At 39.7% G+C, this 14,597-nt stretch overlaps 1 protein-coding gene across 1 annotated transcript in view; it reads left to right on the forward strand.

Moving 5' to 3' along the window:
- Positions 1 to 479: 479 nt before the first annotated feature.
- Positions 480 to 14,597, forward strand: part of mgat5 (mannosyl (alpha-1,6-)-glycoprotein beta-1,6-N-acetyl-glucosaminyltransferase) — a 44,369-nt gene continuing 30,251 nt past the window's right edge. The window contains exons 1-3 of the mRNA XM_023329580.1: positions 480 to 610; positions 9,228 to 9,680; positions 12,966 to 13,130. Coding sequence (XP_023185348.1) covers positions 9,440 to 9,680; positions 12,966 to 13,130 — 406 coding nt within the window. The 5' untranslated portion in view covers positions 480 to 610; positions 9,228 to 9,439. The remainder of the gene's footprint in view (positions 611 to 9,227; positions 9,681 to 12,965; positions 13,131 to 14,597) is intronic.

The following is a 14,597-nucleotide window of genomic DNA, read 5'->3' on the forward strand; positions in this document are numbered from 1 at the left end:
ATGAAATCTCGCTTTGCTCTATCTTTAAGGTCCATGCTGAACATTTTATGATTTCAAAAAATAATTTATTTAAAATGAATTAAAAATAATACATTTAAAAACACATTTCAAAATCCCAGAAAAGTGAAAGAAGATTATCCACTATTTTGATAAATTACTGATTTGGCGCTAGAATTAAATAATATTAAACATCTTTTCACACTCATCACACATACACTGTGATTGTTTTTGTGTTTTTGGGGGGGCACGGGTTGTATTTTTGGCAATCAAAATCACAGATTTGGTGGTGCTAATTTAGACATATCTGTAAGAAGTTTTTATATTAGTGGTATTTGATTTGAGTTGGACACGTATGGAGTATACTGGTATGGTCGTGTTTTACGTTTTTGGGGGGGGGCTGATAAAACCGAGACGATCCCTAACTCTGTGATTGGGCAGAATGAACACAGGTGGGAGGGGGGAACCAGTACGCCGAGCTGCCTGGGATCCAGTCTCCCCAGACCGTTCAGCACGCTCGGATGTGTTCGCCCTGTTCCTCTCTGCTCTTTTAACTCTCCCTTCTTCCTTTCTGGCAACACCAAGGCGGTTGTGGATGGATTTACTTCAAAAGGTACGCTTCTTTTTGTTTCTGTCAGTGAAAGCCATGGCGGGCATTGTTGTGGTATTTTTGCTGCTGCTGCTGCTGCTGCTGGTGTTGAAGGAGGCGCAGTGTTTTAGCCGGGAGTGGGCGACTTGTCATTGCGGTGATGCGTGTTTTGTTGGTGGTCGACCACCAAACAGCAAGCCTGCTGTAGCTGGAGCTCAAATGTGTGGAGTAAATGAGGAGAAATGCGGCGGGAAAATGAACAAAGTAGCTAACGGTTATTTAGCCATTTACGGAATGAGGACGTAAGTCGCCGCGCGAGCTTGGGGTCCCATTGTTACGAGTCTTAGCTAAACATCAAACTACAATATGGTTAAAAACACGCTGGTACAGAGTGTCTAATTATAACTGGACTGTTTCAGGCAATGTGGTTTTCACACCAGCAGTCTGTAATTCACAACAAGTGCTCGAAGCTCCACCTGTGTGTGAAAGGTTTTCAACAAACTGGTGGAGATAGGGTCGTTAACGTGTCGCTGTGCCTGAAAGGCGACCTTCCTGTTCCCGTAACGTCGCCCACTTCCTTGTGTGCTTGGAGGACTTTGAACTGACAGCAGCCGGTTCGCCTGGTTCTGCTGAAACCAGAGAAGGGTTGTGTCGGTCCTTGAGTTGATGTTGCTTTGGAAATCAGATCGTTTAATTATTTGTCTCAGAGCCGGCCCAAGGCTTAAGCGAACTTTGCTGCTGCTTGGAGACGTTTATAAAACTTAACATATTTCAGGAACATTTTTTTCTCTTTGACATACAAGAAAATGCTATCTAAGTTCGCTAAATGGTTGTTACATTAAGTAATACATAAATTAATGGATATCTTTGCTGTAACTTCTCTTGTTTTTCTTATACGTAGCATGACATTTTTCTCCAATTAAAAATAAACAGCAAAATTTCACACTTTTTACCATTTTCTTTTTAGTTAGCATACTAGCCTTAAAAATTGTTAAAACACCAAAAGTATGATTTGATATAAACATTTCAGACCAAAGCATCTTAAAAAAAATTACTGATCTGGAAATTATTTTTGGTGCCAATCTCAAATAGTAATATTGGTTATTAACGACTTATTTAAATGTAAATTGTGGTAGCATTTTTAAACTAGCTTCAAAAGATTTGCCTCTTTGAAGTCAGAAATACTTTTTGGAAGGTTGCATTTTTTAAAAACTTTTGCATCCTGGGGATACGTTTGCCAGATAGTTTTGTGATTATGTTAATTTTTGTCCGTTTGAGATCAAGCAAGCGTAATTAGCTAAATAACTCCTACAAAGGTGCAGCAACTGTCAGGTTGAGTAATTTGGCTCATTGCAGAAGCACTTAACAAACCAGTTTAGCCATGTTTGTATCTTTTTGTAATCAGGATGACATAATGAGTTGTTTATAAGACATTATGACACAGGATTGTTAAGCTATTTGCATTGTTTAATGAGAGATCCTCGATCCTCGTAGGCTAATACTGACCGTCCAGAGGTGAGCCTCGGACTGACCCGACTTTATAAAGAACTCTTTCAGCTGCTTTTTTTTTTTTTTTTTATTTGCCGGGGCCTTGGGATTATATATCCTGCAGAAAAGGAGCTTTGCTTCGGTGGCATGCTTCACTGGCAAGGAATGGTTTGAGGGGTGTTGGTGCGAGAGGAGTGGGCTCTGGTTGAGAGCCAGCGGAGGGTTTGAAGGAGGAGGGCTGAGCTGTGGTGACGGAAAGTGAACGCGTTTGGCTCCCTGTGATTAAAGGGCTCCTGTTCTCTCTCCCTGAACAAGCAAACACATTCACACACAGGCAACACCTGCCTTTTCTTAAAGCGAAACTGTTCCGTATTTCCAAAACAAACGTCTCCTCTATAAGGGATTTAAATTTTAGTGCTAAGTTTCAGATTGTGTAGACGGGATACTGAGAGAGATCAAATCAGGAGGGAAAATTTGGGCCACATTCTCTCCCAACATCCAACTCTTGCGGGTGTTTTTTCCATCGTCTGGTATGCATTTCACTTTTCTGGAAGTCGGTCTAAAGTTGAAAGTTGATTAAGCATTTCCAGATGCTGGCATTATAGAAATCCATCTATTGTTTCTTCAGCACAATCTCATAAAAAAATCCAACTTTTAATTTGAGTACAGTGTGGAAAAACGTTAAAATTGGCCCTTATTTTCTTTAATTTTGGGCGATCTGGACTCAAAGTTTTACCATGATACTTTGTGGTACTTTGTGATAATGATACAAGTGGTTAGAGCTATTACTACTCTTTTAGGGAACTGTAAGGCTGCGACTGTCAAAGAAATGACAGCCAGGGTTTCCCCCAGTGTATTATAAGCCTGTCGGGCCACCAGGCTTTGCTTGTGCCCCCACCAGGCTAAGCATTGCTTATTTACTTAAGTATTTTTAAACTGTTTACAATCTTTTCAGACTTTATTCAGGTGTTAATCTTCCAATCTTTCAGTAACACATAGTTATCAAGTTATATTTTCAAATTTTCTGTCAACTTGAAACATTTTTTGACTGAAAAACACGACGGGATGAATGACTGCCATAGTGCCGAACCACCAGGCTTAGCAAGTTTTCTGGGGGGAACCTTAGATAGCCCTAAAAATCTACTGCTTTTGAAATTTGTAAGACATTCAAATAAAATCTTTTAATCATATCTTGAGATTTAATTATATTTATTGAACAGACAATGGGAAAAAATCAATTTAGAATTGTGTTGATTTTTAAGCCACTTCCTGAATTCTAAAGAAAAATAATTACCTGTCTAAACCAAGTTTCTCATGCCGCCAAGGATGGTGAGCAAAAGAAGGTGAAAATGATCAATATAGCTTGTTGATGGGGAGTAGCATCATGGCGTCTCCATAGCAACCATTAGACACCATCGACATGCTGTTTGGTTGAGAGCCATGCCTGGACCGTCACAAATGTAACTTCATTGGGAATTTAATTGGAAATATGTTGAGTTGAAAAATAAACTTAAAAGATAAACAATAAATACAGGATTTCGAATTAAAGGTTGGATTTTTCTTTCAATGCAAAAGTTTTTTATTTAATTTTTATCATATCTTGAGCAGTAAATTTGTCTAGATGTGTATTATCAGGTGGATCTGCTTTCCGCACCTACTCTATTAATTCTCTTTGGCACTTTGACCGACTGACTTGCACTTTACCGTCATTGTGCAGCTAGTTGCTGTAAAGCAGGTCCAACAACTTCTTTCTCGCGCCGTTGCCGCAAAACCAGCGCCCAGCTGCTCGTCTTTCCTCCCTCCAAACCTCATTTTCCATGACGTCTTTGTATTTCTTCGTGAATGTGTGTCGTTGAACGTTAAGCTTAAGTGTCTGCTTTAATCTAAAGGTTAAAGTTTGAGTTATGTTTCAGATAATTACCTACAACTTGTTCCTGCTCCAAAATTCCCCACAATTACACTTTAATAGGAAAGAAGAGGATTCTGATTAAACATTCATTTCTGTCGCTCTAATGATTCTTGTTTGAAAATGTTTGCTGTATTTTTATTTATTTCATTTTTTCTCTGTTACATTTAAAGGATTTATAGGATTCGGATCTGTATTAATAATGAGGAGCAGAGGAAGGATTTGTTTGCTTTTAGGCAGAGTGTTTAGTATTAGTACCAAAGTGCAGGGGTTTAGCGATTTAGTGCAGTGAGAGGAAAAACCTCGCTGGCCTTTTCGGTATCTGTGTATGTTTGTACTGTTGCATAACAGCTCCTGCCCTTAATTTATAGAATAGCCACGTCGGCTAAAAATTATTTGCTCTAATGTGTTGAGACAACTTGCGTTATTGGAACAGCGAAACCTTGTGTGGTGGTGACAGGAAAAAGGGGGGTGGATGTTGTGGCTAGCTTCAAAAGCTCATCTGCAAGTCTGCGCCATGCTTTGTCTTTGAGCTTGTTGTGAACATGCAGGTTCTGTTCTGGGTGGTCTCGGCTTTGCATGTCCAGTTGTGTCTGGTTAGACTTGTTAGTCTAAAGATTCCTTACCTTTGCAGCACTGATGATCCAGAGGTTTTTTGTCGCTTGAAGCTACTTCTATTTTACTTAAATTTCTGCTAAAATCTTAATTTTCACAAGATAATTGTAAAATTAAAAATGGTTTTCACTTTTTCTGGTGGTGATAAATTATCTAATTTAACTGCAGATCCTTTGTTCACTTAAGTATATTGTGGATTTTCTCTAATCTACACACATCCCCAGTAATGTTTGGATAAATGTCCCTTTGCTAGTTGCAGCAGCTCTAACATATTTCTTCTGCAGCCCTTCAGGAACAAGTCTGGCTGAATATTTGACCGGTGTTCTTGGCAGAGTTGATGGTTCATTTAAATTGCTTTGCATTTTTGCACAGACGTGTCTTTTGGGCTTTAGACTTTCAAGAGTGTTGAGGTTGGGGCCTTTCCAGACTCTAAACGTACATTGATTTTCAGATCAGGAACACCAGATTCACTGCCCACAGTGAAGGTAGTTTGACTTTCCCAAGGATACAGAAGGTTCTGATCAGGAAAGAATCCAGATTTCTGCTCTGATGAAACGATGATTAAGACCACAAACTATCAAAAACCAGTGTTAGCATCATGCTAATTATATAACACCTGAAGACCAACGCTAAAGTCTTAAAAAATGCAAACATTTTAAATAGACTTAAATAAGTAAGCAATACTTAGCCTGGTGGGGGTACAAGTAAAGCCTGGTGACCCGCCAGGCCACTAATCCACTGGGGGAAATCCTGTTGGTCTATAATCATCCAGAATTATGCCACAATGTTTTCATTCCCGTGAGAAACCACAGACCTTACTGGTGAGAGTCTATGAATATATTTGAGCTGTATGTAAAATATTTTTTCTGTTTTTAAAATATTTAAAGTCGTTCTGGGATTATTTAGTATTGGTTTCAAATAGGCCCAAGCTGATGATATAAACACCATTTTGCCATCTTTGTACAAACTCATACTTCTTATAAATTTTTGGGAAGTAGAATAAAGAAATGAAGCCAGTTTTCCACTCTTCATTCACACTACCGTCTGTTTTCCTGAAGACTAGTGAGATTGTTTTTATCGCGCCGCTTCAAAACTGCTGAGGCAATTCCTATTGTGGAGTCATTCAGGGAATCTGCCTCAGGGTGACAGTGGATGTGGTTTCATTCGCCAACCTGCTCCAGAAAAAGCTGTGCAACTTGTTCTAGATGTTGTTTATGATGATGGTCAGGCTTACAAACATTACTGTCACAATTAATTAAAAACATGCTTCAATGCATCTGAATATTTAGAACAGCGCTAAAGTTGGTTAGCTAAAAAAGACAGTATTATGTAAAATTGACTTTTTGAGCTTTGCCTCATTATATAATGTTATACACTCATTTAAAACATACCTGGAGAGTTGTCTTGATTCTTTCACACATGTTTGAGAAATCCTTGAATCGCCATGGCAACCATTCAGCTGTGCAAAACGCCTGGTTGGACTTAGCCTCAGTTCCCAAGCTTCTGCCTCTCAGTGCAGCTCCTTCAGACTAGCCAGCAGCAATTAGCAAACATCTGGTGAAAACTGTGCATCTGCTGACGTCATTGTACGAGTTGCTTCTCAATGAAACGCTGGTAAAAAGATTGTTGGAGGGTAAAAAGAGGAGCTATGTTGCCCCTTAATGTGGTTTGCTCATTTTAGTTTTTTCATAAATAAAAAATAAAAATGCAAATATTTTCTTTTTACTTATCAAAACATAGTTTCAAGTTCCCACTTTTTTCCTACAGTGAATACTGTGTGACTAGAAGTGGCAGTTGGGTGGTGGAAATGATAAGACGATAAGATAATTTATCTTTTAAAATGAAAAGCTCATGTAAAGAGAAATTGTCAGATATTCTTTTCGTTTTATGCTCTAGACTTTGTGCTTTGCTCTATTTGGACTGCCTAAAGGAAAACGATTCCTTGTATATTTAATACCTCTAGTTTAACACCTGCATGGTTGCGACTGGATAAGGTGGAGGTAACTCGTCCTTCCAACTGCGTTGCAGCTGCTGATATCCAGTTACGACACCAGAAATGTGGCGAAGCTGCAGCACGGCCAGTTTCTCTGGAGGACCGGATGAATAATTAAGGAGCGGTGCTTATGTGAAGAAGTTCATTAAGATGCAGACTCACACCGGTCTCCATAGCAGCAGCGCCGCATCTCTATTGGGCCAACAACAACCCAAGCTGGCAAGGTGGCGATGTGGGTGAGGTAGGAGGTTTCCCAGAATAAAGGATGTCCCTCGGTTATCACTGCAATCTTCACTTGCATTTTGTCGTGAGATATGAAACTTAAAAAATAATTAAATGTCTAAAATTGGCTGGTTGTCGCCACCTCTTAGCTCTGCAGCCACCTGGGCATTACATTCCTAGAATCTATTTATATTTCAGGGTAAATGGATGCTTTTTCCAATGCTGATCAATAATAAATAAAGAACAATATGTCTGAGGCACATTTCTAGCGGTTGTGTTCATGCTGCCAGCACTCAGAGAAAGGATTTTACTTTTTTATTTTTTTCAGTTTGTTGCAATACTCTTTCATAATGCACTGCTGCTGTATGGAATATCCCCTGAACTCCACTTAAAAGGAAGTTATTTTCAGCTCTGAATTAAATGAGTGGAGACTTTATCTGGCTGGACATAACAGGTAACTATGCAACAGAAACGAGGGTGAAGGTTACGTAGTCAGGACTCATGTGGAACGATATTAAAGCCTAAGATGTTACAGAGTGATTTGGGGATATTGTTCACTCGTAATCCCAGTGACATTTTCATTAAGCCCTCACATCTGGAAAAAGCAGCCTGGCAGTCACAATGGCTGCAGGTTAGACTGCTACTGTTCATCACCAAGCATGCAGGAACCCTGTTGGAAATTAATCTGCATTGTTCCTGCTGCTTCTGTACTCTTGTCACAATCTGTGCCTGATATTGAATCTCAGCGCTCTCGGGATGTTCATCTTTCATCCTGTTTTGGCACTGCTGCTGTGTTATCTATACTATAAACCCAACAGTTAAGTTTAAATTTCATTGCTTTTGTCCCCAGCAGAAGGAAATCCCTTTAGAGCGGGCCGGAGAGCACACCGAATCCCCCAGGCTTCAATCGTTCAATTGCTTTTTGTCTCTGCTCTTGAGCCTGCTGTTCAGTTCCTTCTACCAGCGTGTCGTTGTTGCAAAGGATCATATCCTCTTCAACCTTAGCTGGCCGTCATTGTCGCTTCGCTCGGCTTTTGTCGTCGCTAGTCGCCAGATAAATTTAGACCCTCAATCAGAAAATGACGAAGGGCAGCCGAGACGGGAATTACGCCTGTCCTCCTCTTCTCTAGAGATCAGAGCATAGCCTGGGTTTGAAAGGCATCTTGATGAAAGTGGGAGGTTCTCTGTTGAGCAGGGAGGATGGATTTAAGCAATCCAGGAAGACAAGAGGGTCAGGTCTCTGAGAATCTGCCTGTAGCGTTAGCAAAAGAGAATAAGCGTTGCATGACGTTGCATTGTACTGCAGAGATTTTCTCTTTATCTTTGTCATGCAAACAGTGTAAAGCAAACACCGCTGTTTCTTATGAAATGTTTGCAGTACATTCAGTGGAATCTGCTTCCAGCTTTCCTTGGCCTATTTATGAATCTGATTAATGGAAAGTAAAGATGAGCCGATAGCTCCCATCCTAACCCAGAGACGATGATGCTGATGATGATGATGGTATGGACAGGCAAGAGAATAGTGTATCCGTTAGGGCGATTATTGCTCTGTCCCAGTTAGAAGGAAATTTATAGAGCATAAGAAAGATGCAGCTGAAAAGCACGGCTGCAGTAATCCCCTCCACACACTTAGCTGCCTTTTCAGCGGCATCGGCTGAATGCAGATGAGAGAACATCTTAGATTTCTCTTTTTTTTTGTCTTGGTTACATGGTTGAACAGTTTGCTATTTAGTTATTGTTAGATGGTTGCAGCCAAAGGCGGTTATTTGGCTTTGCATCGACTGCCCAGGGGTGTCAGTTATGACTTGCTGAACTATTTAATAGCTTTAACAGTGCTATCGGCTAATTCACACACACACACACACACACACACACACACACACACACACACACACACACACACACTGTCAGTGCTGTGTTAATTTATTTAGCAGGAAATCCAATGGAACTTATTTCTCTTCATTTTTGCATTCAGTTTGTGCTGTTGTTACTGAGAACGAGGAATTTAGATGATTAAAGTGTTTGTTTTTTTTGAGCTGACTATAAATTATCTCCATGTCTTTTTTTTTTTTATATACGGCTGCATCAATCACTAAGATCACACTGTCTGGATTAAATGAGGAAGTTCTCTTTCACTGCTGAAGCAAAGACGAGTTTCTGAGAATTTATTGTATTTTTTATTTTTACTTGCTGCTTTAAATATGCAGCGTCTCATCAGACATATAACTACTTGTTCCTCATTCTCTCGCAACTATTTTATTGTCACAATATACTTGTTTTAGCAGCCAATGAGTAAAGAAGTTGTCTTGTTATTCCAAACATCTATAGGTGGTTGTATTAGGGTAGAAGAGGTGAATACTCTCATCATCAGTGTTTAGCGAACTAATGAGTAGATCTGTCCTCTGATTTTCCTTCAGGAGGATGCAGCAAACCGTCTGAGATGTTACTGGGAGGTGATGATGGGCCAGTGAAGGTTGTAGTGGTTTGCAAACCCCCGGACACGGCCCCAGCAAGTAGCTACGCTAACCGACACAGCCATGCCGCCGCTGGCGTCCTGATCCTCCTCTTCCTCCCCCCGACTCCCTGAATCTTTCTCTGGTCGCTTAAGACTCGCAGCAGACTGTCCAGCATGGCCTCGCCCTTCATGTGGAAGCTGTCCTCGCAGAAGCTTGGCTTCTTCTTGGTAAGTTTTGGCTTCATCTGGGGCATGATGCTGCTGCATTTCACCATCCAGCAACGGACCAGCCACGAGAACAGCGCCGTCCTGCGCCAGCAGATCCTGGATCTGAGCAAGCGCTACATCAAAGCGCTGGCAGAGGAGAACCAAAGTGTTATGGACGGCCCGTATGTTGGAACCATGACGGCTTACGGTGAGTCCTCGGCTCACATGATCTGACTGACATGTTGCATCAGGCTAAAGTATTCATTTTTGAATTTAGAAACATGCAACTTTAGTTTAGACAAAATGTAGGAAAGGTTAACTGTTTCCTAGGCACTTGCATAGTTATTCTACCCCAGTAGAGTCTTTTTTACCAAACTTTTCCAGATTACAGTGACCCAAAGCTGCATGTTAAAATCTACCAATACTTGAGACTCTCTCTGAAAAGCTTATAACCAAATATAGCTGCAGTACTGCATAAACTAATATCAACAATTTCTCTTGGAGCCAATCAGCGGCAAGAAAAATAAATCACATTTCTGGATTGGCTGCTTTGCGAACTCCAGTCGCTTGTCAATAAATTTCTAATAAAATTAAATTTCTGATTCCATGACTATACCAAACTCCTTTTCAACTCTCACAATGAAATTGAGAGTTAAAGTGAAATTCCTGTAATTAAGCCTGTCACAATAAACAATTAAACCTATGAATTGGATGTGTGCAGCTTTTATTCCTGTTTTTTATTGTTTTTGTTTGTTCTACATAGGCCTGTCGCGATAAACGATAAATCGATTAATCGTACGATAAATTAAAACTATCGAAGTCATTTCAATTATCGGCATTATCGTCTCTTCCGGCCTTTTTCTCTTTCTGTTGATGACACCGAATGAAAAAAGGCTCAACTCCGGTGATCTCCACTGACTCCTCCCTTCCTCATTTCCTTAGTGTAAAGCCCAGCGCACACGACACGATCTTAGAGCTGTCGGCCGATTGTCGGCCCGTTTTCAAAACCTGACAGACCACACATTAGCCGACAGAAATCCTAGGTATAACGGTTCGATCGGGTTCGGTCCTGCCGTGTGGTGTCCAACAATGGGCACAAAATAATGGCTACAAGTCCAGTGAACTAATTTTAAAACCAGGCATTAATCAATGCTTTACTACAATCTACCTGCAATGCATGTGGCTCTAGTGTCAGAGTAAAGTCCTGACTGAATGAAAATCATTATAAACTATTTACGTCACGTTAACGAAGAACAGCTGAAAAGTTACCGGGTTTATCAACTGCGGTAGCAATTTCGCTCCAACTCCTCTCCTTGTCATTTCTATATTCTTTGCATGTTGAATAAACATTAATGTTGTTTCCACGTCGGCTGGACTTCGGGTTGCGCCGTGTCAGCTGTTTGGGATTCCCCGACGTAATTTCCCCTCAGAAAACAGGGAGGAGAATCCGCGCTTTCTGATTGGCTACCTGTCACATTCAACAGGCTGCGTTAAGCTCCCAGTGGGGAAAAACCCCTGATTTGGATCGGAGCGGCAACGACGATCTACCGTAACACACCACACAATCTTAGAAAGACCAACGTTTTAAGATTGTTGTTAGTGTGAACTATTGCATCAGGTAGTCGATGTGCCCATCTTCTCTATTTAAATCTAATTATTACTGAAGGGCAACATAATATACAGACTTCATAATCTGCAGTCTTTTGGTTGAATGCAGTATTTATTTACACTTTGGCTTTATGTTGTTTAGTTTTTATCAAGTACATTTTTTATTAATGGAGACTGAGAATCCATTTTGTTTTTGGTTGTTTTGTTTATTTTGTTTATCAGTTCCAGTGTTAAATATTCTTTTGAAAATAAAGTGTATCTATCTTTGGCAGGAAATCACATGCATTATTACGTCATTTCCATTAAATCAGTGTAAAAAGGTCTTCAGACAATATTATCGTTTATCGCAATAATTTTTTGAGACAATTAATCGCTCAGCAAAATTTGCTATCGTGACAGGCCTAGTTCTACATTAAATTTTATGATGTCTAAACAGAGTGCACAAAATGTTACAAGCCTAATAACCAACAAGTCCTATCAAAATGGAGAGTAATAGTATTTAAGCAGCTAATGTAATTTTATGTTTTAGTAAAAGATTCAGTTTTTAGATTTATCCACCTTCTGATCAAATAAGAAGATGTAGTGCTGACCCAGCTGCACTGGAGTGTGATACTATTTTAGAAAAGGTCTAGAAGACACATCAATAACTTATTCATGCCATTAATAGACCTGTGTGACTCAACGGGAGTCTTCATTAGAAACCTGAGATTGGAATTGATTGCAGTCTAATGCCCCGAGAAACAACAGCATACAGTGAAGCTCCTGGAGATTAAATCAGCTCTCACAGAACCTGAAGGAGATGCAGAGGTATCGAGCGAAACGGGAGCTGCACCAGGCTTATGGATTTCACTGGGATTTATTTTCCAGGACTGTAACTCGATATTTGTATTTTTGACTTCTGTCTTATTGGTGTGGTTTTTCAGCAGCTTTAAAGAATTTTCGGACTAAAATTGAGTGAAGAATTAGAGGGGAATCCATTTCAAACAATATCCAGGGATTATTATGATTCTCCTTCCATTTTTAGGAAATACTTCCTTGTCCTGTTTGTTCTGGGGGTTTTTTTCTTCCCGTAATGTGATTGAGTTTCTCAGCGCTACAGCTGTGTGCCGTCCACTGTCCAATATCATATAAAAATCCATTTCAAATCCTTGATTAGGAAGCCAGGCAGCAGGATGCACTGCGCTTCCTGCATTTGTCTTGATCTGATTTGTAATGACTTCAAGAGGCCGGTTGGGGATCCTCTTTGTTACCCATGAAGGACCCATAAAATCCATTTCAATTTAATTCTGTGAATCCCCAAAGCTCTTTCAGGGACTGAGGCAGCTTTATCTATATGAAGAAATGTCATTTTGCAAAACAATTGGCTGAAACTTAGGAAAAAAATAATAACATATTTATTTTAGACATTTATAAACAACAGTATCTCTATTTTTAAGAACTATCACTAACATGGTTAAAAATCTATTGCTAATAATGAGATAAAAAGAAGTAAATATGGCTGTTTGCCAGTTTAAGCAACTCTATGTTAGACTTAACATTTTCCTCTAAATGTCATCGCAGTCGCTGCAGGTTAAAGTATCGAGGAGGCCAGAGAATTACGCCAATGCCATCTTGAATATGTCCTTTCCATCTCATTACCGTTCATAAATATTAATGCTGAAAAAGACAGGACAAAAAACAATATAAGCCTGGTGATAGTAAAAAAGCTTTCTCTTATGCAGAATTTGACATTTCCTGCTACATTCAGAGATCTTAAGATATTAAGGGGTAGATGCTCTAAATGTTCTCTGAAGGAGAGATGCAGCAGTACACCTGATCCAACTTGTTTTTGAAGTTGATATCTCTGATTAGGGAGGAAAATGAAGGTGCCCGTTCTCACCTGCAGACTTGAAGAAGACCCTTGCAGTGCTGCTGGATAACATCATGCTGAGACTTGGCAAGCTGGAGTCAAAGGTGGAGAACATTTACAATGGCACCGGAACCAATCTGACCACCGGCACTGGCACGGCCACCCCAAGCGCCTCCAACTCAGAAAAAGTGAACGTAGCCGGTACGTACTGGACTTCTTGTTTTTCCTCCCGCGTCGTGTTGTGCTAAACGTTGCAAGCATCGCACAGTTTGATGCATTTGGACTTGATCCAGATATGCTCCTGCTGCTGCATGCTGAGATTTGCTCAAACTTGCATTGAATCCTGAAGGTCTGTCTGCAGATGTTTTAGTTGTTTTGGTTTGTAGAAGCAGTGAAATACCTCATGTGATTGTTCCTTTCTATGATGTAAGTCAATAATTACTTTACAGATAAGAAAGGTTTGGGATGTGTTGCTAATCAGAACAGGTTTTTCAGCTTTATTTGCCACTGAATAGTGATGAATGCTGTTATAATTTCAAACATTTATTTATGAATAACAAATAAATGCAACAAAAATTGAGGATTTTCAACCATAAATTAGGGCATCATTGTCATATAATTTTTTCCCTCATATAGCAATAAACACCATAATTATCTATTATTATGGAAGACAGCATATCCATGTTTTTGTCAACCTTTGTAGATAAAAGGTTGCATAAAAACATTAATTTATCTTTTGTTTGAGCTCCTCTTCCGTTACCCAAACCAGCAACAGCATTTGGATTTGTAGCCGTAGCCTTGCAGAGAACTTTCTAATTCGTAGTTGCAGGACAAAGTGAGGCCTGCGGCTCTCCTGGCAGTGAACTCCAGTCCCTTGCACTCCAGAGTGTCCTTTGAAGCATGTCTCCTGTGTTGGAGTGGGTGGCAGGCAGAGCTGTTGTCAGCTCCACTGGCGCTCCTCCACGACTGGAACGCAATTACACAGATAGGAATCTGGACAGTGAAGGGAACACGCCTGTCTTTCATGGCGGCTGCTATCAAGATGGAGCTGAACAGCAGCCCTGGGACTGAACTGTTTCCACCCAGGATGCTCTAAAGCTTCCCAGCTCAGGACTCTGGCTTGTCACAGACTAAAGCTGGGGCTTTTCAGTCTGATAAGTCCATGTTTTTACAGGAGGAAAGACCTGAAATGTTTAGAAAATAGGAGAAATTAAGATGTTTGAAGATAAAACTGTCTAAAATAAGTATTTTTTTTTGTTTAGATGAGTGTAGTTGATGATTATTTAATTAATTGGAAAAATATTAGGTTTTTGAGATTCCAGCTAGTTTATAAAATTGGATATTTTCAGTCACTGTCCAGTTTTTTCCCAATGCCTCTCTAAATTTCCTAAAAATCTCATCCATTTTACAAATCTCACATTTCAGAAGAATACTCCATGTATCAGTGGATGATAAATCGACATATAAAGAATATATACTTAGATGATTTTCTAATAACTTAACTAAATTTTAGCGTAAATTGCAAGAAATTTAAATGATTTGTTTCTAAGTTTTAGCACCACAATGAACATCATATATAGACATTCATGTCATACTTGAGGAAGTAATTTGGAGAATAAACACAGACCAATAAATGACAAAACAAGAACAAAAATAAAATAAAACACA

This window comes from Xiphophorus maculatus, chromosome 24, assembly GCF_002775205.1.
Source record: "Xiphophorus maculatus strain JP 163 A chromosome 24, X_maculatus-5.0-male, whole genome shotgun sequence".
Taxonomy (NCBI): domain Eukaryota; kingdom Metazoa; phylum Chordata; class Actinopteri; order Cyprinodontiformes; family Poeciliidae; genus Xiphophorus; species Xiphophorus maculatus.